This window comes from Dama dama, chromosome 9 (assembly GCF_033118175.1).
Source record: "Dama dama isolate Ldn47 chromosome 9, ASM3311817v1, whole genome shotgun sequence".
NCBI lineage: Eukaryota > Metazoa > Chordata > Mammalia > Artiodactyla > Cervidae > Dama > Dama dama.
The window spans coordinates 68235866-68258546 of record NC_083689.1 but is presented as its reverse complement, the minus strand read 5'-3'; the positions used below and the strand labels follow the sequence as shown (position 1 = coordinate 68258546).

General features: G+C 38.4%; 1 protein-coding gene and 1 pseudogene across 4 annotated transcripts in view; both read right to left on the bottom strand.

The window, feature by feature from the left end:
- Nucleotides 1-263: 263 nt before the first annotated feature.
- The window catches only part of MRPL22 (mitochondrial ribosomal protein L22), a 40389-nt gene continuing 17971 nt past the window's right edge, over nt 264-22681 (bottom strand). The window contains exons 1-6 of one of the 4 annotated variants that reach the window (XM_061151816.1): nt 14722-14855; nt 11925-11995; nt 10011-10076; nt 9129-9206; nt 7567-7636; nt 264-561 (exon numbers count right to left, since the gene is read on the bottom strand). In XM_061151816.1, the coding sequence (XP_061007799.1) occupies nt 350-561; nt 7567-7636; nt 9129-9206; nt 10011-10076; nt 11925-11927 (429 nt within the window). In that variant the 5' untranslated portion in view covers nt 11928-11995; nt 14722-14855 and the 3' untranslated portion in view covers nt 264-349. Of the gene's footprint in view, nt 562-7566; nt 7637-9128; nt 9207-10010; nt 10077-11924; nt 11996-14721; nt 14858-22681 lie in introns of those variants that run through there. The other 3 variants (XM_061151815.1, XM_061151814.1, XM_061151812.1) reach the window with 3 other exon arrangements.
- On the bottom strand, nt 14869-20150 carry LOC133061538 (PITH domain-containing protein 1-like; annotated as a pseudogene).

Here is a 22681-nt window from a genome sequence, read left to right as displayed (position 1 = left end):
CTTATCCTATAACTTTCTACTCAACTCCAGTATCAAAACTACCAACTGCAGGGCACTAACTACAAAGTTAACATTCCTTTCAAATGGTACTCAAAAAAAGCCTTCTGAATTATATAGTCTGTCACTATGTTTAAAGCTGATTTCCCCTTCCTAGTTGCAAAGACATAAAATATACCCAGAGGCTCACAAGAAATGGACAGAGCTTTATAAATATTCATATAAAACCAGCAGGGGTACTTCATATTTCAATAATTCAATAACGATTCATAAAAAGCATTTGTCTTTAATTTTTGTTGGTTTTAAGAAACAAATGATAAAATATATACACTATGGAGTCTGAATAGTCCCATCATAGAGCATGAATGATGGTCCGGTTGCGAAGCTCCTGGATATACTCTTTGGCGTGGGTTACTGCTGTCTTTGGTGCCTCAGGTGGAGGTGGAGGGCCTTCCACCAACTTCACAAAATAATGGCAAAAAACCTTCTCCATGATTCCAAAGCGACCTCTGCCGTGGTATCGGATGCGTTTCAGGTATTGGCCTCGCCCTGAGGTGGACTCAGCTAAACAGGGAAGAAAAAGAGAATTACACAAAACAACCATAACTGTATCTGCAAGATTACAGCTTGATCGGCTGAGCAATTTCTGTCTTCTCAGCTAAATTCTAAGATTACATGAGCTCACTGGCTGGCTAGAGTAGGCTTATCTAAAGACAAGTATCTCCTGAGTTCTTCCTTAGAGACCAGGCTCCGTCTCAGGTCCTGGAGAATTAAGAGTGAATAAGACCAGCAAGGGCCCTGGCTCCATACAGTGGACACTCTAGAGGAGAATGACAGAAAACAAACACCATCATTTGAGTTAGTGACAAGTGCTATGAATAAAACAAACAGTGATGTGACAGAGACTGAGGGGGTGTTCTGGGGGCAACTTGAGACTGGGTGGTGTCAAGAGGCATCCCTGAGGAAGAGACATTTGATCCAAGAGCAGAATGAATCATTCATGCAAATATCTAAGGGCAAGGTGTTCCAGGCTGAGGAAAGAGCAAACGCAAAGCCCCAAAGGTAAGAACATCCTTGGCTTATTTCAGGCCCAGAACCTGCTAAAGCACAGCAAGCAAGGCGAAGAGTGATACAAGTAAGGGAAAGAGATCAGAGATGAAGATAAGATTACACAAAGCCCTGAAGTTGTGGGAACAACATTCTGATTTTATTCTAACTATATGAGAAACCTCTGGAACCAATGGTTCCCAAATGCTATCTTCAGCCTACTACATCAAACAAACCTAGGGAACACATTTAAAATGCTGATGCTGATATTCTAATTTATATTTGGAGTGGGCCTTGGAAATTATATCCTGAGCAAACAACATCCCCCAATCCAGGCAACTCTGACTCAGAGTCAGGTTTAGGAACTCCTGCATCACATCCATCCCCTCATCTCCCTGTTCCTATTCTACATGTCAAGGTTTGACCTTGTAAAATTTGAAGAAATCTTTTCAATAGTACAAGAAGCAATCTATTCACCTGTTCACCCATGGTAAATCATAGTAACTACCTTCTGAACTTAGTCTTACATTTTTAGTTAACTTAATAAGCCTTTTAAAAAGGCAAAATCTATAGCATACATAGCAAATCAATTCACTTTCATACTCACCACTTTTATTCTTACTGTGACAGAACTTTATATTACAGAGACCATGTCAAAGTATGTGCTCCACAAGCCTCTGACCACAAACCTCTCATGAAGTGATTTTAGCAGAACCATCTTTGCCAAAGAGAAAGCTAAGGATGAAAGTGACTAAGAAAACTGCCTGGGGTTTCAGTGAGACAAGGTGAGAGTTAACTGCCTATTTATTAAATTCATCTGCTGGGCACTAAAGAAATGAATTTAAGAATTTCCAAAGATAGGGGTAATGGGCAGGTGGGCAAAATGGATGAAGTGAGTCAAAAGGTACAAACTTTCAGTTATAAAATAAATAAGCCATGGGAATGTAATGTACAGCATGGTGACTGTAGTCAATAATACCCATATTGCATATTTGAAAGTTGAGAAGAGATACTACAAGATCTCATCACAAGGAAAAAAAACTGTAACAATGTATGGTGACAGACACTAACTAGATGTGTTCTGGTGATCACTCTGCAACACCGAATCATCCAGCTGCAAACCTGGAACTAACGTAATGCTGCATGTCAATTACACTTCAATAAAATTTTTTTTTTTAGTTTTTCCAAACAAAAACCAGTATTACACAAATCACTTTATAATACAAAGTACTTCCAGGTGCTCTGAATCCACGTCAGGAGGAATCCTAAAAATAAAACCACTGACACTGGGAAGAGTGTAGAAACTTCTGAAAAGATTTTACAAACATGATGGCTAATTTTATCCAAAACTACTACTCTACCCAATTTGAGCATCAATTTCCAAATGCTCTGAGAATAAGGACTGCTACACTCCAGGGAAAGAAGTATCAAAATTAGCTAACTGTGCAACACTACATAATCTATCAAAACACAATGATCAATGCTATCAGGGTTTATGCTAACTATCATTTTCTTTCCATTTCTCCCAAAATACCTAAGAGCAAACATTCAGAACCTGCAAAATGCCAGCTATGATTTCCTCTTTAGGCCATAAAATAACATTTGCCTAACCTTCATGCATATAATGCCATCACTTTTTTATGTCAAAACAAAAACATTAACTCTTCTGAAACACCAGGATTCTTTAACACTCTGGAATGGGAATACACAACACAACCACTCAGATCTAAATGAAATCAGGGTTTACAGTATAGATTCCAAATTAGTTTATGGTCTCCCCTCCTCCAGTCTCTCCTCCACTAATTATGTATGTTGAGTTTCAAGCTGCTTTAGTACAGAACTATTTCAATTATAATGAAACAGTATGTAGATGCCCACTTTAATAGCAATCTGTCCTAAATGAAACTTGGAATTTCTATTTGTTGAGTGAATGAACAGCACAGTTTCAGCAGATCCAAAACTGTGTCGTTCACTCACTCAACAAATAGAAATTTCAAGTTTCTGCTGAGTGTGAAGCCAGGCTTCCCTGCCCATCACTAAATCCTGGAGCTTGCTCAAACTCATGTCCATTGAATCAGTGATGCCATCCAACCATCTCATCCTCTGTCATCCCCGTCTCTTCCTGCCTTCAATTTTTCCCAGCATCAGGGTCTTTACCAATGAGTCAGTTCTTCGCAGCAGGTGGCCAAAGTATTGGAGTTTCGGCTTCAGCATCAGTCCTTCCAGTGAATATTCAGGACTGATGTCCTTTAGGATGGACTGGTTGGATCTCCTTGAAGTCCAAGGGACTCTCAAGAGTCTTCTCCAACACCACAGTTCAAAAGCATCAATTCTTCAGCACTCAGTTTTCTTTGTGGTTCAACTCTCACATCCATACATGACTACGGGAAAAACCATAGCTTTGACTAGACAGGCCTTTGTCGGCAAAGGAATGTCTCTGCTTTTTAATATGCTGTCTAGGTTGGTCATAGCTTTTCTTCCAAAGAGCAAGCATCTTTGAATTTCACGGCTGCAGTCACCATCTGCAGTGATTTTGGAGCCCCAAAAAATAAAGTCTGACACTGTTTCCACTGTCTCCCCATCTATTTCCCATGAGGTGATGGGACCAGATGCCATGATCTTAGTTTTCTGAATGTTGAGCTTTAAGCCAACTTTTTCACTCTCCTCTTTTACTTTCATCAAGAGGCTTTTCAGTTCCTCTTCACTCTCTGCCATAAGGGTGGTGTCATCTGCATATCTGAGGTTACTGATATTTCTCCCGGCAATCTTGATTCCAGCTTGTGCTTCATCCACATATAAGTTAAATAAGCAGGGTGACAATATACAGCCTTGATGTACTCCTTTTCCTATTTGGAACCAGTCTGTTGTTCCATGTCCAGTTCTAACTGTTGTTCCTGACCTATATACAGGTTTCTCAAGAGGCAGGTCAGGTGGTCTGGTATGCCCATCTCTTTCAGAATTTTCCACAGTTTACTGTGATACACAAAGTCGAAGGCTTTGGCATAGTCAATAAAGCAGAAATAGATGTTTTCTGGAACTCTCTTGCTTTTTCGATGATCCAGCAGATATTGGCAATTTGATCTCTGGTTCCCCTGCCTTTTCTAAAACCAGCTTGAACATCTGAAAGTTCTCGGTTCACGTATTCCAAAGTACTACTACTGACAAAAACCAAAACTACAAGTACTAAATGTTTTAAACTGCTACAAAAGATATACCATCACCTAATTGTGTGGGTATTATACCCACTGAAAAGCAAAAGTAAGTCACTCAGTCATGTCCAACTCTTGTGACCCCATGGACTGTAGCCCCCCAGGCTCCTCTGTTCATGGGATTCTCCAGGCAAGAATTCTGGAGCTGGTTGCCATTTCCTTCTTCAGGGGATCTTCCCAACCCAGGGATCAAACCCAGGTCTCCAGAATTGCAGGCAGAACCTTACCGACTGAGCCACCAGGGAAGCAGGCACTCAAATATTTTTTGAATGAAAGAAAAAACATTAAGATATCTCAAAAGTAGAAATGACCTTCAAAGATATTGCCCAGCAGGTACCATGTATTGAAAATAGTCTCAATATTTCCGATTACTTGTATTTAGGTAAATGCAAATCTTAACATTAACTTCAGAAACCCTCCCCACTTCCCCCTTCATCAGTCTTAGCCCAGAAGACTGATTTACAAAGTCAGTCGTTCACATTCCCTGAAGTGAACTACTTTAAGATGCTATGAATCACGGAGCAGTGACATTTTATTAGTCCATGTCCACTTGTTAAGGCCTATCACTGTGTCATTAGTCATCATTACAAGTTTGAAAAGGAAATGAACTTTCAAAGTCTATGGTCATGCAACACCAGGTATGAGCTTTAGACTGATGACAAGCATTTGAAGGAGTTACCACATAATGAGAAGTTATGCTACCAAAAAAGTAGATCCCTTAAAATGTATGAACTTACTTATCTCGGGGGACTGAAAGAGCTTTTGCTGAGCCAAACCGGCAGTCAACAAGTAACTAGGCTTTCAAACTCTAAAAGAAATCTATGGAATGAACTATCTAGGCCTTCTCAAAGACTATAAGATCAATCAGTTTCCCACATTTTATAAAAAGGTAAGAATCAATAGACTTTACCCAAGCCTCTCCCTTAGGGTTTCAGTCCGTAGTGAGGCCTGGGAATCTGTGTTTTTATTTTTTTATTTTTTTTTTATTTTTTATTTTTTTGGAATCTGTGTTTTTAATAAGTGAAAGTGAAAGTTACTCAGTTGTGTCCGACTCTAGAACCTCAGACAATTCATATCAGAGAAGTTTAGCAAACACAGGGATAAACTGCCTGATGTGTTGTGGTCAGATACTTCATCTTCCTGGGGGTACTCATCTCCTTTTCCTTCATAACAGAATTAGGCAACAAAATACTTAGCAAATGAGTTTTTAAAATCATAGGACAAATCCAGGCTTACTAGCCCTACTTAAGAAAAGAGATTTTGACCCAGAATTAGATGAAAAGAAGGTACAGGAGGGGCAGAGGTTTCTCAGCAGAAACGTGCATAAGAAGACCCTATATGCAAAACAGAAAAAGAGACACAGATGTACAGAACAGACTTTTGGACTCTGTGGAAGAAGGCGAGGGTGGGATGTTTTGAAAGAGCAGCATCGAAACATGTATATTATCAAGGGTGAAACAGATCAGCAGCCCAGGTTGGATGCATGAGACATGTGCTGGGGGCTGGTGCACTGGGAAGACCCAGAGGGATGGGGTGGGGAGGGAGGTGGGAGGGGGGATCAGGATGGGAAATACATGTAAATCCATGGCTGATTCATGTCAATGTATGGCAAAAACCACTACAATATTGTAAAGTAATTAGCCTCTAACTAATAAAAATAAATGAAAAAAAAAAAAAAAAAAAAGACGACCAGTACATTTTAAAGGACCATTCACAGTTAAGTTGATTTTTGCTTAAAGGTAATATTGGACTTTGCTCCTTCATTTGGGAAGACAGGATTAAGCTCTTCACCCTCTCGCTATATATACTAACTACTGAAACGGATTTAAACACAAATTCCATTTCACTTGCATCTGAATTCCATTATGAAATGCTGCCAATCAGCTAAGAAGCCAATATTCTTATAAAATTGAATAAAATTAATTAAATGTCATTTGATATTCAGTCATGGTGCAGGAAAGGTCACCAAGAGGTTTTAAGCAAATGGTCTTGCCCTTCATCCATTTCATCTCTTCCGGTGATTCTGGGTCCATCCAGCATTACTTATTCATGCTTCTCCCAGAAAAAAATGCTTATGATTAACTACTATGGCCTGCATCTTCTGAGTAGTCATTTTGATTCCCCTCTAACTCTATGCATGTACCAGAATATAATTAATTTTACAAGATTCACCTTTAAAATAAGATGTTTCAATTGAAAACCATAACTCATTTGAATTTCAGAAGTAGGTGTAGCTGCCAGCATCAATACCAGGTGAGGTGAGGTAAGATATTAACCAAAATAAACATCTCCAGTAGAGCAGAGGTTATGTGACAAAGTGGAATTTAGATGATCTTTTAAAATGCTAATTTAGCTGAAAAACTACAAGGTACAGCTAACTTCCACTATAATGATTCAGCCTTTTCCCCTCCGTGTGGAGAGCAGCAGTTCCCATATCTTGAATTTGAAATATCTTCAGTGAAATAGTTCTTATACATAGGTTTGGTAGACTGAGAAAATTCTGCTTTGACATAAACATCTCTGTTTGATGACAAAACTGAAGTCAGGAGTAACTGCTGCATTAACTCCAACCTATGCTCCGCTTTGCTGCAGTACTGGGGTGGGATGGGGAAGAGCTTTGTAATAAACACTGATCTCTTTCTAGAAAAAGATCAGTATGAAGGTATGCTACCAAAAAATCCTTTACATTTGTATAGTACACCATGCCTTCCAAAACATTTTCACTCACATTAAATAGATGTGAGACAAGCCTACAAAACCAGAGCTAATGCTTTAGGATGTTAAGAACCAAGAGGAACCAACACATCTGGGTCACTAAGTCTTCAAAGGTCCCCTGGCTTTTATAATTCAACAGATGGTTTTCCATTCTGGTACTAGGAGGGCTAACTTATAGGATACCTTTATGGATGAGGCACCTGGCATGGCACATTATCTATAAAGACTTTCTAAGTCCACTGTGATCCTTTATATATCTTTCGGGTTGACAAAGAATTCATTTTTTTAAAAATCAGCTACATTCTTATTATGAGTAAAGGACCACTCTATGTATCATCTTGATATCCATTATTTAATAACTATCAGCAATAGATTTCAAGATCTCAATCTCATTAAAGAACAAATAAAAATAAAGCAGTTAGGACCATTACAACAGACAACATTAGCATGCAGAAGACTGAAAAATAAGCTATTACCAGCTATTTCCAATGGTAAACATAGTCCAAAGTATTTAGATATCAAAGACTGTTATTAGATAAAGAACTTGGCATCACTACTGGAAGATATTTTCCAAAGCTAAGAATATTAAAGATCTTACCTATATATAAATTGGATCTGAATTCCACATTGTGGTCTCTTACTGCCATATCTTGTGCTTCTAAGAGAACCTTAAACAAGGAAAAGAAAGGCATTCATATGGCTGACCTTGAACTAAAACAGAATTAAATTTCTCATTTCTTGTAGTTATCTCTATATGACTGCTAATCACATGCTTTCCTATTATAGTCAATTTTAAAAAGAGAATATCAAATGATAACAGTACTAAGGAGAATGGATACAGTGAGTTTTCTTCCTCAGACAAGAATTGCAAATGCAAAGAACACAGTCGATCCTGCTAAACTTTAACTGGAATGTGTGAGCTGTAAAGGAGGAGATAACAGCACCAGCAGCAGCATCCCTGGTAATGAGCATCATGCCTCTGAGTCACAGACTTTGCCAAAAAGTTCAAGAAGCTAAAGAGCTCAATCTTACTGAAAATTCTTAAACTTTGGATCCAAAATAATCATTAACAACATCAGACAAAAAGAGAAAATCATACTTGAAAATTTCCTTTAAGAATTATTAAGTTTAGGGATTTCCCTGGTGGTCCAATGGTTAAGACCCCAAGTTTTCAATGCAGGTGACGCGGGTTCAATCCCTGGTCAGGGAACTAAGATCCCCACATGCCAGATGGCACAGCCAAAAAATAAAAACAAAACAAACAAGAAAAGAATTATTAAATTTATACTCCATAAATATTTTGAATTAACTTTCTCCAGAACACATTTTTTAAAATAGGACAATAGTTGTCAGAAATAACAGAAAGCAGATCTTTTTCTCCTTTAAAGATGAAGAATGTAATACAAAGCTGGGTACACAACAAATACTTAGTAATTGCATTCTGAATGGAAATAAATAAGAGGCATTACAAAAGAGCCTCTTAGAAGTCTGAATCCAACAATCTCAGCTATTCAACTACTAAATTAAAAGATCTGACTTAATGTGAAAATTAACTGAAGTATAGAAAATAATGCTGATTTCCCCAGATGTCCTCAACTCAGCTTTCTGAAACAAAACACTCATGTGCCTAGAATGAGTCGGCATAAATATCAACAATATATTTGCACCAAGTGAATCAGCTACATTTAGAGCTAGAGGGGTCTTTAGAGATCATCTAATTCAATCCCACCTAGTTTACAAATAAGAAAAATGGAACCAGACAAGTGCCTTACCCATAGTCACAACAGAAAATGTCAGAGAAAAGATAAGACCAGGTCACCAGAGTCCCAGTCCAGTGCTTTTCCCACTCAATTAGTTATAAAATCCAAAGCTCTCAGTTGTGGAATTGACAAAAAAAATCTTCTAAAATAATGTATCCAGACCCAATAATTTACAATAAGATGTATATAAATGACTTTGTGGTACAAATAAAAGCATCTCAGGAAAAAGAATACTTAAAGCATAGAACATCCCTAAGGTATAAGAACAGTAATAAAACTGAGTACCCTAAATCTGTATAATATAAATTCTGCACTTAAACAAGTTAATTCCAGATTTAGGCAAAGCTTACTAACATCTGCAAAACAACTATGTGCTCTTTCCCCACCAATCTTAGTTTACCTCTTTAATTATCTGGGCTCCTTTTTTGTCACTGAATTCCAACTGAGCCAGAGCCTGGTCAATTGACATTCCTCGTATCTAGAATTAAAGGATAACAGACAAGAGAAAATAAATAAATTAGTTTACAAAGTCAGCATTGCCACTTCAGTGAAAAGTAAAAGCTTTACATAATCCAAATAACTTCTAAAAATAGCTAACAAGTTACATGTTAATTACATCTCAGTAAAATTAGGGAAAATTTTTTTCATTAAAAATAGCTAATAAATGCAAAAGAGAAAAATACACATTTGAGAAGGTATGCCATCACTCTCTTTAAGTTAAAAGTCGAATTTTAAAATTTCAACCACTAACCTGGATTATAATAGTTTTAATAATAATGAAAGAGAGCAGACATGACAAAGAAAGATCATAGGTTGGCAAGGACCCTAGGAGGCATAAAAGGCATCTCATTCTCCTACAGAATAAATGTATTATCACACATGTATTTGCTGCTTTTGCTTTCTCGCATATATAAATTTTATTTTCTGGGTAAAAAACTTAAAAGGCAACAGTTTTGAAACAGGTTGAATCAGTTTTTACAGATACGTAAGTTTGCTTCCTAGATTCTCTAAGTGTAGCTAGGTTCTTGATGTCTTTGTTCTAAATATCTATGTATCCAACATGATTGAGATTCTCAGGAGGTAAAAACTGAACAAAATCACTAATCTCTGAGCTATCATTTTTGGATTACCTACCAAATGTTTGAAAATGTAATTATATTCCTCACTTTTTAGAGAAAACAGGGCAAGTTTTTTTTTTGTTTTTTGGTTTTTTTCAAATATTAGGATAAAATTTGAACCTTCTTTCCTAAAGTATTATATGGTAATAGTCACTTTAGCTTACCAATTTCGCCAAATACCACATCTTGTCTTTGCTGTACTTTATTTGTCTCCGACAATGGTATATTTCCTTACAAACGAAAAAAAAATTAAGCAAGTCTATCAAAATGACAGTAACACACTATTAATACAGTTCTTACTTTCTAATGCCTAATGAAATGCTGCCATAAGAAATAAAAACATTATCAAGAATATAGAGACTCTTTTTTCCCTATTTAAAGCTATATTTTTCCAAAGTCTCACTGTGTTATAAAGATTACTAAGGGAAAAACAAACTGTAAAATGGCTAGTTTGTGACAATATTTGCAATGCTTCTATACAGGTGAATAGTAAAAGACTTAAATGAAAGTATTTTAAAAGCATTTAGCTGGCTAAAACAACAAAGCATACAAAAAGAAAGTTTCTTGTTAGTGAGGAAAACAATGGAAAAATGGATAGAACAGCTATTTTTGTAAGAAAACCAATACTGTGGGTGTCTGGTAAAGAGCATAGGTTCTAGAATCAAACTACCTGGGTTTGAATCCCCACTCTACCATTTACCAACTACAGAACCCAAGGTCCTTCACCTGTTTCTGGTTAAGTTTCTTCTTTAAAATGAAGATAATAGTACCTAACACCGAAAACTATAATAAGGGTTAAATAAACTAACCTATATGAAGTACTCTACAGTGCCTTGGAGAAGGCAATGGCACCCCACTCCAGTACTCTTGCCTGGAAAATCCCATGGATAGAGGAGCCTAGTAGGCTGCGGTCCATGGAGTTGCTAAGAGTCGGACAAGACTGAGCGACTTCACTTTCACTTTTCACTTTCATGCAATGGAGAAGGAAATGTCAACCCACTCCAGTGTTCTTGCCTGGAGAATCCCAGGGATGGGGGAGCCTGGTGGGCTGCCGTCTATGGGGTCACACAGAGTCGGACACGACTGAAGTGACTTAGCAGCAGCAGCAGCAACAGTGCCTAGCACATGGTAAGATCTTAGTAAATATTAGGTTTTTATTATCTTCTATTTATAGAGGGTAGGTATATACCACTGAACTTTTTAATCAATCATCCATTAAACAATTTATAGTTCATAAAGCATTTTTCAAGCCCTTTATTTCATATGATCTAACTCTATGACAGTAGAGAAAACATATGGGAGAGAAAACATTTTATAAATCTTTTACAAAATGAAAATCAGAGAAATCAAGTGACTTGTCCAAGATAGCAAAGCTTATAAGAGACAAAGCTATAGCCACCCAGGGAAGTATGTCAAGGGCCTAATACAATGTCTGGCAGGCATATCTTTAAAGTTCTCCTCATGACTCTAAAACCCATACTTTTTCTACTACTACACCACACTGCCACTTAAAAATCAGAAAAAAATGTTTTCAAGGCAAATAACAGCAGAAAAACTGCAGAACTTTTTAACATTCTGAGCCCTGCTAGAAGTTTACAAATGACTTAAAAACACCAGCTAGTCTCAAGTGGCCATCTTTCAATATGTAGAAGATTTCAATTCTGTTGCAGTAGAAGCTGACAGGCTGAAAAGTGTAGCAACAGCCTAATTACATTTTCAGCAATAATCTGTCCTGGGGAGCACAGGAGAGGAAAGAACTGTCATGACTGATAATATTAATCTGCAAAAATTAATACTCAACAGTCTTTTATATAGAAACCTTTCAACTCTTGGTTTCCCATGGTGAGATATTGTTAATATCTGAATTGTATATAATCATCTTCAAATATTAAAAAAAAAAAAAAAAAAAGACACTGTAATCCTGGCAAAACACTGGGAAAAAAGAAATCAAGTGTTACCAGAAAAGGTGAAAGTTATTCAATCATTGTCTTCTAAAACTAAAAAGCCCAACGTTTACTTGAGGCAGGTGCATTGTGTAAGGGCACTAAACCAGATGAAGTCTCAGTAAATAAACCTACCATGGCAAACAGATAAAGTGGCAAAGTTGGAGGTCAGAAGGCCTGGTTAAACATCACTGCTATTAATTAACCTACACAGTAAAATTAGGTAAAGTTACATTAGAATATAATGTGAAAACAGCTATTCAAATAAAGTAAAAGTCTAAATTATGAAATGTCTAAACCAGTAACTTGTAAAGAATTTTATTTTTAAATGCATATAATGACACAAACAGCAACAAAAAATGTCACCTAATAAAAGTTTTAGAGTACAGAGGATCCACATTAATGACTCATAAGAATGACATATGATCAGTATGTCAATTAATCCACAAATTAAAAACATGCCTCTTATAGAAATGACCGTTCAGTTTTGATACAGTTTCACTACTAATTTATTTAACTTAGCTTTCTTCAAAAACACATAAAAAGTCAAGCTCAATTTAACAAGGTATGACTACTTTGTACGTATATATATTTTTAAAAGCCTTTAATTTCTGACTTACTTTCTTTACCAGGATGAAGTCACATGTAAGATACAATGTCTATAGGAGCCTGCATTGTTTAGAAATTTGTACTAGCTAAATTAGGAAGACAGTCTTAAAAATAAAGGAGTGGTCTAAACTGGTGACATTCATTTTAAATTACTGCTATAGGATTTATTCATTGCCCCATCTACTATTCTTTAACTACATATTCCAAATGCTGAAGAACAGAATGAGACAGAATCGTAAATATTATCTAGCCCTCTTTTAAACAAGAGGTAATACTAACTTTCTAAATGTTTGCAGCTAACAGACTGAAAAGTCTAAGCAACACTGCAAATAATGACACAGTGTGTAAACTATGTGGCTAGGTGAGCAAATTATTCCCTGTTAATAAGCAAGGTATTTATAGTAAAAAAAGTGAAAGTCGCTCACTCTTGTCCGACTCTTTGCAACCCACTCAACTGTAGCCCACGAAGCTCCTCTCTCCATGGAATTCTCCAGGCAAGAATATTGGAGTGGGTATCCATTCCCTTCTCCAGGGCATCTAACTCAGGTCTCCTGCATTGCAGGCAGCATTTATAAACAGCATTAATAATTACGGGTGTGAGAACTGGACCATAAAAAAGGCTGAGTGCCAAAGAATTGATGCTTTGGAACTGTGGTGTTGGAGAAGACACTTGAGAGTCCCTTGGACTGCAAGGAAATCAAACCAGTCAATCCTAAAGGAAATCAACTCTGAATATTCATTGGAAGGACTGATGCTGAAGTTCCAATTCTTTAGCCACCTGATGCGAAAAACTGACTGGAAAAGACTCTGAGACTAGGAAACATTCGAGGGCAAGATGAGAAGGAGGGGAAAGAGGATGAGATGCTTGGATGACATCACGACTCAATGGACATGGGTTTGAGCAAACTCTGCGAGATAGTGAAGGACAGGGAAGCCTGGTGTGCTGCAGTCCATGGGGTCACAAAGAGTTGGATAATTTAGTCATAACAGGTATAACTCATACATCAAGATTAATTTATCAAATACTATTTAAAATCAGAAAATGTTAAGGTATTTTCCAAAAGGATTACTTCCTCAAACAAAATCTGTGCAAAATAGAGAACTAAATTAGATTTCTCCAAAGTGCCCATATAAAATCAAACCCAATGTCTTCACACAGGCACTTATATTATAGGAAGAGTATATATGATGCAAGTTACTCAATATAGTTTCAGTAAATTCCAATATAAAGCAAATTATCTCACTAACATTGTTCTTCATTTGCTAGAGTTAGGCATATGATCTGCTGTTAACTATTTGAATTTTGCTATTTAGGATGTAGCCTGAAGAGTGTTTAACATATTAAAAGACTGGATACTTTTTGGTACTGGTAATACAAAATACAAAATTTTGCCTTTAGATTCTGGACCTGGCAAATACTATTATGATTCCTTTATTTCCAATTAATATCCAAACCCAAAGAGCTAAGCAAAGAAATAAAGAAAGCTTATCATACAGAAAATACTTTACTGATATTTGTGTATTTCCCTGGTGGCTCACTGGTAAAGAATCCACCTGCCAATGCAGGAGACACTGGCCCAGGAGGACCCCGAATGCCTGGGGGCAACTAAGCCCGTAAGCCACAACTACTGAGTCTATGCTCTAGAGCCCATGTGGTCTAGGGCCTGTGCTCCACAACAAAACAAGCCACCGCAAAGAGACGCCTGTGCCACAACTAGAGAAAAGGCCATGCAGCAGCAAAGACCCAGGACAGACAAAAATAAATAAATAAATATCAGTCAGTGGCTTAAGCCATTCTTGCCAACCTCACATGCTCCATTATCAAGCCTCTTGGGAGTCAAAAATCAGTCATGTCACAAGTTATTAGCTCAGTTACAGAGTTAAGGTGCCTATTCAGGAGGTTAAGAACTAGCCACTCAGTTGTGTCCAACTCTTTCTGACCCCATGAACTATATAGCCTGTCAGCTCTGTCCATGGAATTCTCCAGGCAAGAATACTGGAGTGAGTTGCCATTCCCTTCTCCAGGGGATCTTCCCTGACTCAGGGATTCAACCCAGCTCTCCTGCATTGCAGGCAGATTCTTTACCGTTTGAGCCACCAGGGAAGCCCATCCAGGAGGTTAAGCCAAAGCAAATAAATAAGAAACAAAGACAATCTTTTTAACTACAAAAAAGATAAACCTAGAACATTTTCTGTATCAATTAAAAGATCAAGAAAATTGCTGTAATTTTTTTCTTAATATGGAATACTAAATCACTGCTAGCTACACAAGAGTGAGAGTGCTTTATCAAAATTAAGAGATCAGTTATACCCACAAACTTACAGCTGGTCTCCGAGGTTCTCCAGGCAGTTGTGGAGGATAAACAATTTTATTCTTCTTCTCCCATTTTCGAGATATTTCAAGAGAAGCAGTTGTGTGGATATGTGATTGAGGTAAAATGCTGTGAGATGAAAAAAGCCTGTAAAGCAACAGACACTTAGAATCTTCTCCACATCTATTTTCTGAACCACATCAGCTCCATTTTGATAAAGCTACTTAAGGCTCACAAGTGGGAACATTCTGGACATATTTGTTAACAGAGAGCGCTATTATATAAAATACCAGAAAGAGCCTGTAGTGTACTTAACGCTAAGAAGAGTGAAAAGTCAGTAACTCAACATTAAGTCAAGTAATAAACATATTATAATGAACAAGATATCTTATCCTTACTGACCAATAAACACTAATTTTTTTAGAGACTTTCTCTTCATATATATATGATATACAACATTATGTAAGTTTCAGGTGTACAACATAATGAGTCACAATTTTTAAAGGTTACATTCCATTTATAGTTATTATAAAACTTTGGCTATATTCCCTGTGTTGCACAATATATCCTTGTAGCTTACTTATTTTATATATAGTAGCTTGTACTTTTTAACCTCCTGCCCCTGTTTTGCCTCCCCCACTTTCCCTCTTCCCACTGATAACCACCAGTTTCCTGCATCTGTGAGTCTGTTTCTTCTTTGTTATATTCACTAGTTTGTTTTACATTTTAGATTCAACATGTTATACAATATTTGTCTTTCTCAGACTCACTTATTTCACTAAAGATAATTTAGCTGAAGTTCATCCACATTGTTGCAAATGGCAAAATTTCATTCCTTTTTACGGTGGCCAGTGACTACTGATTTGCTACTGTAAGTCATCTCAGTCCTAAAACAGATTTAAAGACACAGATCCCTGACATGATCTGAAGAATTCCTCAACTTTGTTCAATAATCAAGACAAATAACATCATTTTGTAATCCCTAAGAAATTAATGCATAAAGGTGGATTTATATGCCTCCTGATGTAAAAAGACACCACCCACCATCTATGAAACAGTCTTTCTGCCAAAAACAAACCTGAATTAATCTTGAGTCAATACAGAAAAGACAAAGACAGGGAAACCTGTTAAACAACATGAAGGGGACACGCTCAACAAAATCCGAGCTGTACTAAATGTGACACCAACAGCCCACTTTCTTCAACAAACAAATCACAAGGAGAGTTTTTAAAAAGGAGCTGAATAAAGAACCTACATACAGAGTATGAGAACTAAGAAAAATGTTAATGAGTGGACTTTTTTTTAAAGTTTGATTCAATGTATTTAAACTAAAAAATGACAAAACAGACAAAAAAAAACCAATTTGCCCATTTTTCCCACCCCTCAACCCAAGAGGCTGCAGCCTCCTGCAACTACCAATCTGTTCTCTGTATCTATTCTGTATCTATGAGCCTAGTTTATTTTTGTTTTTTAGATTCCACATATAAGAGAAATCAAATGTATTAGTCTTTCTTTGTCTGACTTATTTCACTTAGCACACTACCCTCCAGGTTTGTCCTTGTCACAAATGGCAAAACTTCCTTCTTTTTTACAGCTGATTAATACCTCTGTGTGTGTGTTTATAGATTTATATATATCACAATCTCTTTACCTATTCATCCACGGATGAACACTGAGGTTGTCCCCATATCCTGACTACTGTAATGCAGCAATGGACAAGAGTGTGTATACATCTTTTCAAAGCAGTGCTTTTGTTTTCTTCAAAAGTAGAATTGCTAGATCACATGGTAGTTCATTTTTAATTTTTTGAGGGACTTCCATACTGTTTCTCAGGCGGCTCCACCAAGTTCATTCCCACCAAAAGTGCACGAGATTTTCCCTTTTCTACAAATCCCTGCCAACACTTCATAGTCTGTTATTTTTTTGATAATAGCCATTCTAACAGGTGTGAAGTAGTATTTCATTGTGGTCTGGATTTGCATTTCTCTGATGATTTATGATACTGAGTATCTTTTCATGTACCTGTTGGTCACCAGCATGTCTTCCTTGGAAAAATAGCTATTCAGACCTTCTCAGTTTTTAATTTGATTGTTTGGGGTCTCTTTGCTATTTAGTTGTGAGTTTGTTGTATACTTCAGATATCAGCCCTTTATCAGATATATTACCTACAGTTGTTTTCTCCCATTCAGTAGCTTGCCTTTTCATTATGTCACTGATTTCCTATGCAGAAGTTTTTTAGTTTAATGAGGCCCTATTTGTTTATTTTTGTTACTCCTTTTGGTGTCAGATTCAAAAACATTATTGCCAAGACCTAGGTCAAGGAGCTTACTGTCCGCTTTCTTCTAGTTTTATGGTTTCAGGTCATAGATTCAAGTCTTAAACCCACTTAATTTTGGAGTATGGTGTAAGATAGGAACCAATTTCAATCTTTTGCATGTGGCTGTCCAATAGAGACCATCTTTTCCCCATCATATATTCTTGCTCCTTTGCCGTAAGTTAATTGACAAAATATTTGTGGGTTTATTTCTGGGCTCTCTACTCTGTTCCATTGATCTATGTGTCCATTTTTATACCAATATCATACTGTTCTAATTACCACCGCTTTGTAATAGAGTTTGAAATCAGGCAGCATAATGTCTTTAGCTTTGCTCTTCTTTCTCAAGATTGCTTTGGTTATTGGAGCCTTTGGAGGGTCCACACAACTTAGTGTTCCATTTCTGTGAAAAAACGCCACTGAAAAATTCTTTTTAATTTTATTTACTTTATTTTTGGCTGCGCTGGGTCTTTGGTGCTGCATGGGCTTTTCTCTAGCTGCTGTAAGTGGGCTACTCTCCAGTTGTGGTGCGCAGGCTTCTCATTGCAGTAGCTTCTCCTGTGAAGCACAGGCCTGAGGACACGTGGGCTCAGTGGTTGCAGCTCCCAGGCTCCAGAGCACAGGCTTAGTCACTCCACAGCACGTGGGATCTCCCCAGGTGAGGGATGGAATCCGTGTCTCCTGCACTGGAAGGTGGATTATTCACCAGTGAGCCACCAAAAAAGCCCTGCCACTGAAATTTTGATAGGGATTGCACTGAATCTGTAGACCGCTTTGAATGGTATGATCATTTAACTATTAATTCTTCCAATCCATGAACACAAAATATCTTTGCATTTATTTCTATTTTCTTCAATTTCTTTCATTAATGTCTTGTAGTTTTTAATATATAAGTCTTGCATCTCCTTGGTTAAATTTATTTTTAGATATTTTATCCTTTTTGATGAAATTATAAATGGGTTATTGATTATCTCATAATTCATTATTAGTATAAACAAGTTTTTGTGTATTGATTTTGTATACTGCAACTTTAGTGAATTCATTTACTTTTAACAGTTTTTTTGGAGTCTTTAGGGTTTTCTTATCATGTTATCTGTAAATAGTAAGAGTTTTACTTCTTCCTTTCCAATTTGGATACCTTTTATTTCTTTTCTTGTCTAATTTCTGCAGCTAGAACTTCTAATATCATTTTGAATAAAAGTGGCTAGAGTATATGCATATCATCGTCTTTGTTCCTGACCTTATAAGAAAAGCTTTTAGCTTTTCACCACTGAGTATGATGCCAGCTGTGGACCTGACATATCTGGCCTTTATTATGTTCAGGTATGTTCACTCAATGCCTGCCTTTTATCAAAAATGGATACTGAAAGTTTTTATCATAAATGGATATTGAATTTTGTCAAATGCTTTTTCTGTATGTCCATACTGAGATGATCATATGATTTTTTTTAATCCTTTATTTTGTTAACGTGGTGAATTGCATTAACTGGCTTGCATGGGTTGAACCATTTTTGGAATTGGAAAGTGTTGAATACATTTTTAGAATAAATCCCACTTAATCATGGTCTATGATCTCTTTTTTTTTAAGTTTGGCAAGGATTTATTAGGAAGCTTATTAGTCACAGTGAATAAAAAGCCATGAACAGAAGAACTGAGATCTCCAAATTCTGCCACTGGGCTTACAACACTAGTTAGAAGCTGATAAACATTAAGGATATCCCAAAGGGAAGCATATCAAAGTCCCATCTTACCCCAGCCAGGATACCCACAAACACAGAAACAATGCCGATGCTCTCCTCAGACCACTTACCTGGGCAGTAGGGAAAAAGACCCTCTCAAGCTATCAAGCAACATCAGGAGATTCCTGCTCTTCAAGCTATAACATGGGACACTGGTGCATGACAGACAACTCCAAGCTGGGCAACTTGACAAAATGTTCAAAGATGACAGGGAGAAGGAGCAAGCAGGGACAAGTATTTCTAGTTGGAGACCCTCCTGATGGTTAATACAAACACAATGCTGAGGCTTCAAAAAGTTTACCGCAGACCAGGAATAGTTTCCATTTTAAAAACAAGTCATACAGTAATCCTGCCACAAAGCAACAAGACACTTGGGATCCCATGGCCACATAAACTGGGAAGGCAGGCATTATCCATGGCTGCCAGATACTGACCAGACCCAATTTCTGTAGGGCCCTAGAGAACGACGATTGTTCCCTGGCACCCACACAACCCTTCCTGGGGGTGTGGTATCTTCCACAGGCCAGATTTCCGCAGCAAGCCCCAAAGACAAAGCTTGGCAGAGGCTGTGGCAGTCAACTCTCTTTGGAGCCCCATCTCTCTTTGTTCCTCCCAAGAGATGTCATACTTCTTCAATGACACAACGCCTCTGTGGAAGTCTTAGCCAGACCTTAGGAAATAACGTGTGTCTGGGGGTAACCTGACGGACCCTGTGGTCAGTCGGATTGGCTCATGCTTCATAATTGCAGATGGTCACCTCATGTGAGCAAAGCTCAGTCCATTCTCCTCTCAGGCCAATATAAAAGACCTTTGTGGTATCAGCTCCAAAGCTTTTTGAAATATGAATTGAGAGATGACAGATACTTGAAAAATGAGAAATTTTTGTAGCATACTCTAATTCCCCTGTAAGATCCCAGTTCAGACTAAAGGTCTGATCTAGCTCCCTGTCTCTATCATCAAAGGACATCTGTGGAATGTTCCTGTACAGTCTCATCTCAGAGGGGTGTGAGTCATCATCTTCTACCATTATAATGATGCCCTTGAGCTTCACATTGCCTGTAAAATGGAATATTAAACAGAAGCTCTTCATCTGCATCACTTTCAACAAACTTGGAGAGGTCAGTCAGCTCCTCCCACGGTTTGAAGACGCCGCGGCTGCTGCCCTCGCGCTCTCCTTGAGGCACTGCAGCCGCTCCACGTCGATGCGCAGGTACAGGCCGAAGGCCAGGCCGCGCTGCTCGGGCAGCTCCTCCCGTTTGGCGGCACAGCGGCAGCCGTCCCCACTGTGGCCATGCGACAGGGCGACGCCACCGCCTGCGCGTCCCCTCGGCCTGCCACCCGCTGCTCCCCGCCACTCCTCTATGATCCTTTTAATGTATTGGTGAATTTAGTTTGCTAAGAACTTGTTGAGGATTTTGCATCTTGGTTATCAGGGATATTGACCTATAATTTTTTCTGTGTGGCACATTATTTGGTTTTGGTATCAGGATAATGCTGGCCTCATAAAATGTGTTTGGAAGAATTCTGCCCTGTTCTATGTGGGGGGAGAATTTGAGAAGGACCGATTTTAATTCTTCTTTGAATGTTTGGTAGAATTTACCAGGGAAGACATCTGGTCCTGGACTTTTGTTTGTTGAAAAGTTTCTGATTACTGATTCAGTCTCCTTGCTAGTAATCAATTTGCTCAGATGTTCTATTTCATTATGATTCAGCCTTACGCTTCCCAGGTGGCGCAGGGCTTGGTAAAGAATCTGCCTGCCACACCAGGAGACATAAGAGACGCAGGTTCGATCCCTAGGTTGGAAAGGTTCCCTGTAGGAGGGAATGGCAATCCACTCCAGTGTTCTTGCCTGGAAAATTCCATGGAGGGAAGCCTGGTGGGCTACAGTCCATGAGGCTGCAAAGAGTCCAACATGACTGAGTGCACACACACCCATTGATTCAACTCAGCCTTAGGTTATGCGTTTCTAGGAATTTATTCATTTCTACTAAGTTGTCCAACTTGCTGGCATATAATTATTCATAGTAGTCTCCTTTTTTTTTTTAATATTTTTAAATTATGTATTTATTTATTTATTTTGGCTGCACTGGGCCTTCACTGCTGTGCATGGGCCTTCTCTAGCTGCGGCAAGTGGAGGCTACTCATTAGCTGCAGTGCATGGGCTTCTCACTGCGGTGGCCTCTCTTGGGCTCTAGGTACGCAGGCTTCAGCTGCTGCAGTGCATGGGCTTAGCTGCCCTGCGGCACGTGGCCTCTTCTCAACCAGGGACCAAGCCTGCATCCACTGCAGTGGTAGGCAGACTCTTAACCACTGGACCACCACGGGACTCCCATAGTAGTCTCTTAAGATCCTTTGTATTTCTGTGGTAACATTGTCACATCTCTTCTTTTCATTTCTGATTTTATATAAGAAAGTCCTCTCTCTTTTTTCTTGTTGAGTCTAGCTAAAGGTTTGTCAGGTTTGGGGGATTTTTTTCTTTTTTAATCTTTTCAAAGAATTAGCTCTTAGTTATCAGTATTTTCTCTTGTCTTTTTAGTGTCTAGTTCATTTGTTTCTGCTTTAATTTTTATTATTTCCTTCTTTCTGACTACTAACCTTGGGCTTCATTTGTTCTTCTAGTTCCTAGAGGTGTAGAGTTAGGCTGTTTCTTGAGATTTTTCTTATTTCTTGAGGTAAGCATTTATTGCTGTGAATTTCCCTCTTAGAACTGCTTTTGCTGAATCCCATAAATTCTGGTATATTACATTTCCATTTTTCTTAAGGTATTGTCTGCCTTCTTCTTTGACTCACTGGTTATTCAGTAGTATATTATTTAATCTCCTAAATTTACCTCCTCTCACAGACACTACTGAGTCTACAGCTACATATGGAACAGTTTCCTCTTAAAAAAAAAACAAAACTAAAGGCTGGCTGGATGACAACACCACATCAGGTACACAAGAAGAAAACTATATCACAGCAGTAGGAGAAGTTGGCTCACAATCTTGTCATAAATCCCACACCCACCATGGCAACCCATAACTGAGAGGGAACTCAACACTCAGAGTTTCTCTCTGAGAAACAAAGGGTTCAAACTCCACATCTGGCACTGCAACTTTTAAGACACACACTTGAGAGATGAACCCCCAAAACACCTAATTTTGAAAACCAATTGAGCTCACAGCCCACAACCCACAAGGCAGAGACAATCAGAGAAACACCTCTTAAAGAGTCATACTCAGAAACTCACCCGCCTCAATGCCCAGCTCAGAGGCAGCCGATTTCCACACTTAAAGTAAAGGAGGCTCACCTGTTTACATTAAAACTTCAGCCCACGGATTTCCCCGGCAGTACCGTGGTTAAAACCGAGGTCTCACTGCAGAGGGTCCAGAGGCTCAATCTCTGGTCAGGAAACTAAGAACCCCCAAGTTGTGTGGTACAGCCAAAAGTAAATTTAAATGAACAAACAAACAGACCCTCAGCCTGAGGGGCAAGTTAACACACACATTTAGGAGCCTCCTGCAACACTCTCCAGGGAAGGAAACTGGTAGGCATCATCTTTGCTCTCTCCTTTACCATGCTCCAGAGAACCAGTATCTATCTCCCAGAAGAGAGCCTTTATATGCATCTGGTACCCCAACTTTTGCAGCTGCCACCCAGGAGGTAACTCTTGGCTGTCTGGCTCCGGAGGTCAGAGGAGCTTGCATTCCTGCTCACATGGAACTGGAGTAATAGGTGTCGCATAGAAAAGAGCTCACAACCCTGTCTGGCACGATGAATTTTATGACTGCTGCCAGGGGACACTTCTACATCACTTGGCTCTGGTAATCAGAGGCTTAAACTTACTTGTGGGTCCCCCAGGAATGTAACCAATGGAGAAAGAGACCTTAAACAGTTGCCACCCCTGGGACACAACAAGAGGCAACAGACCTTTGAGG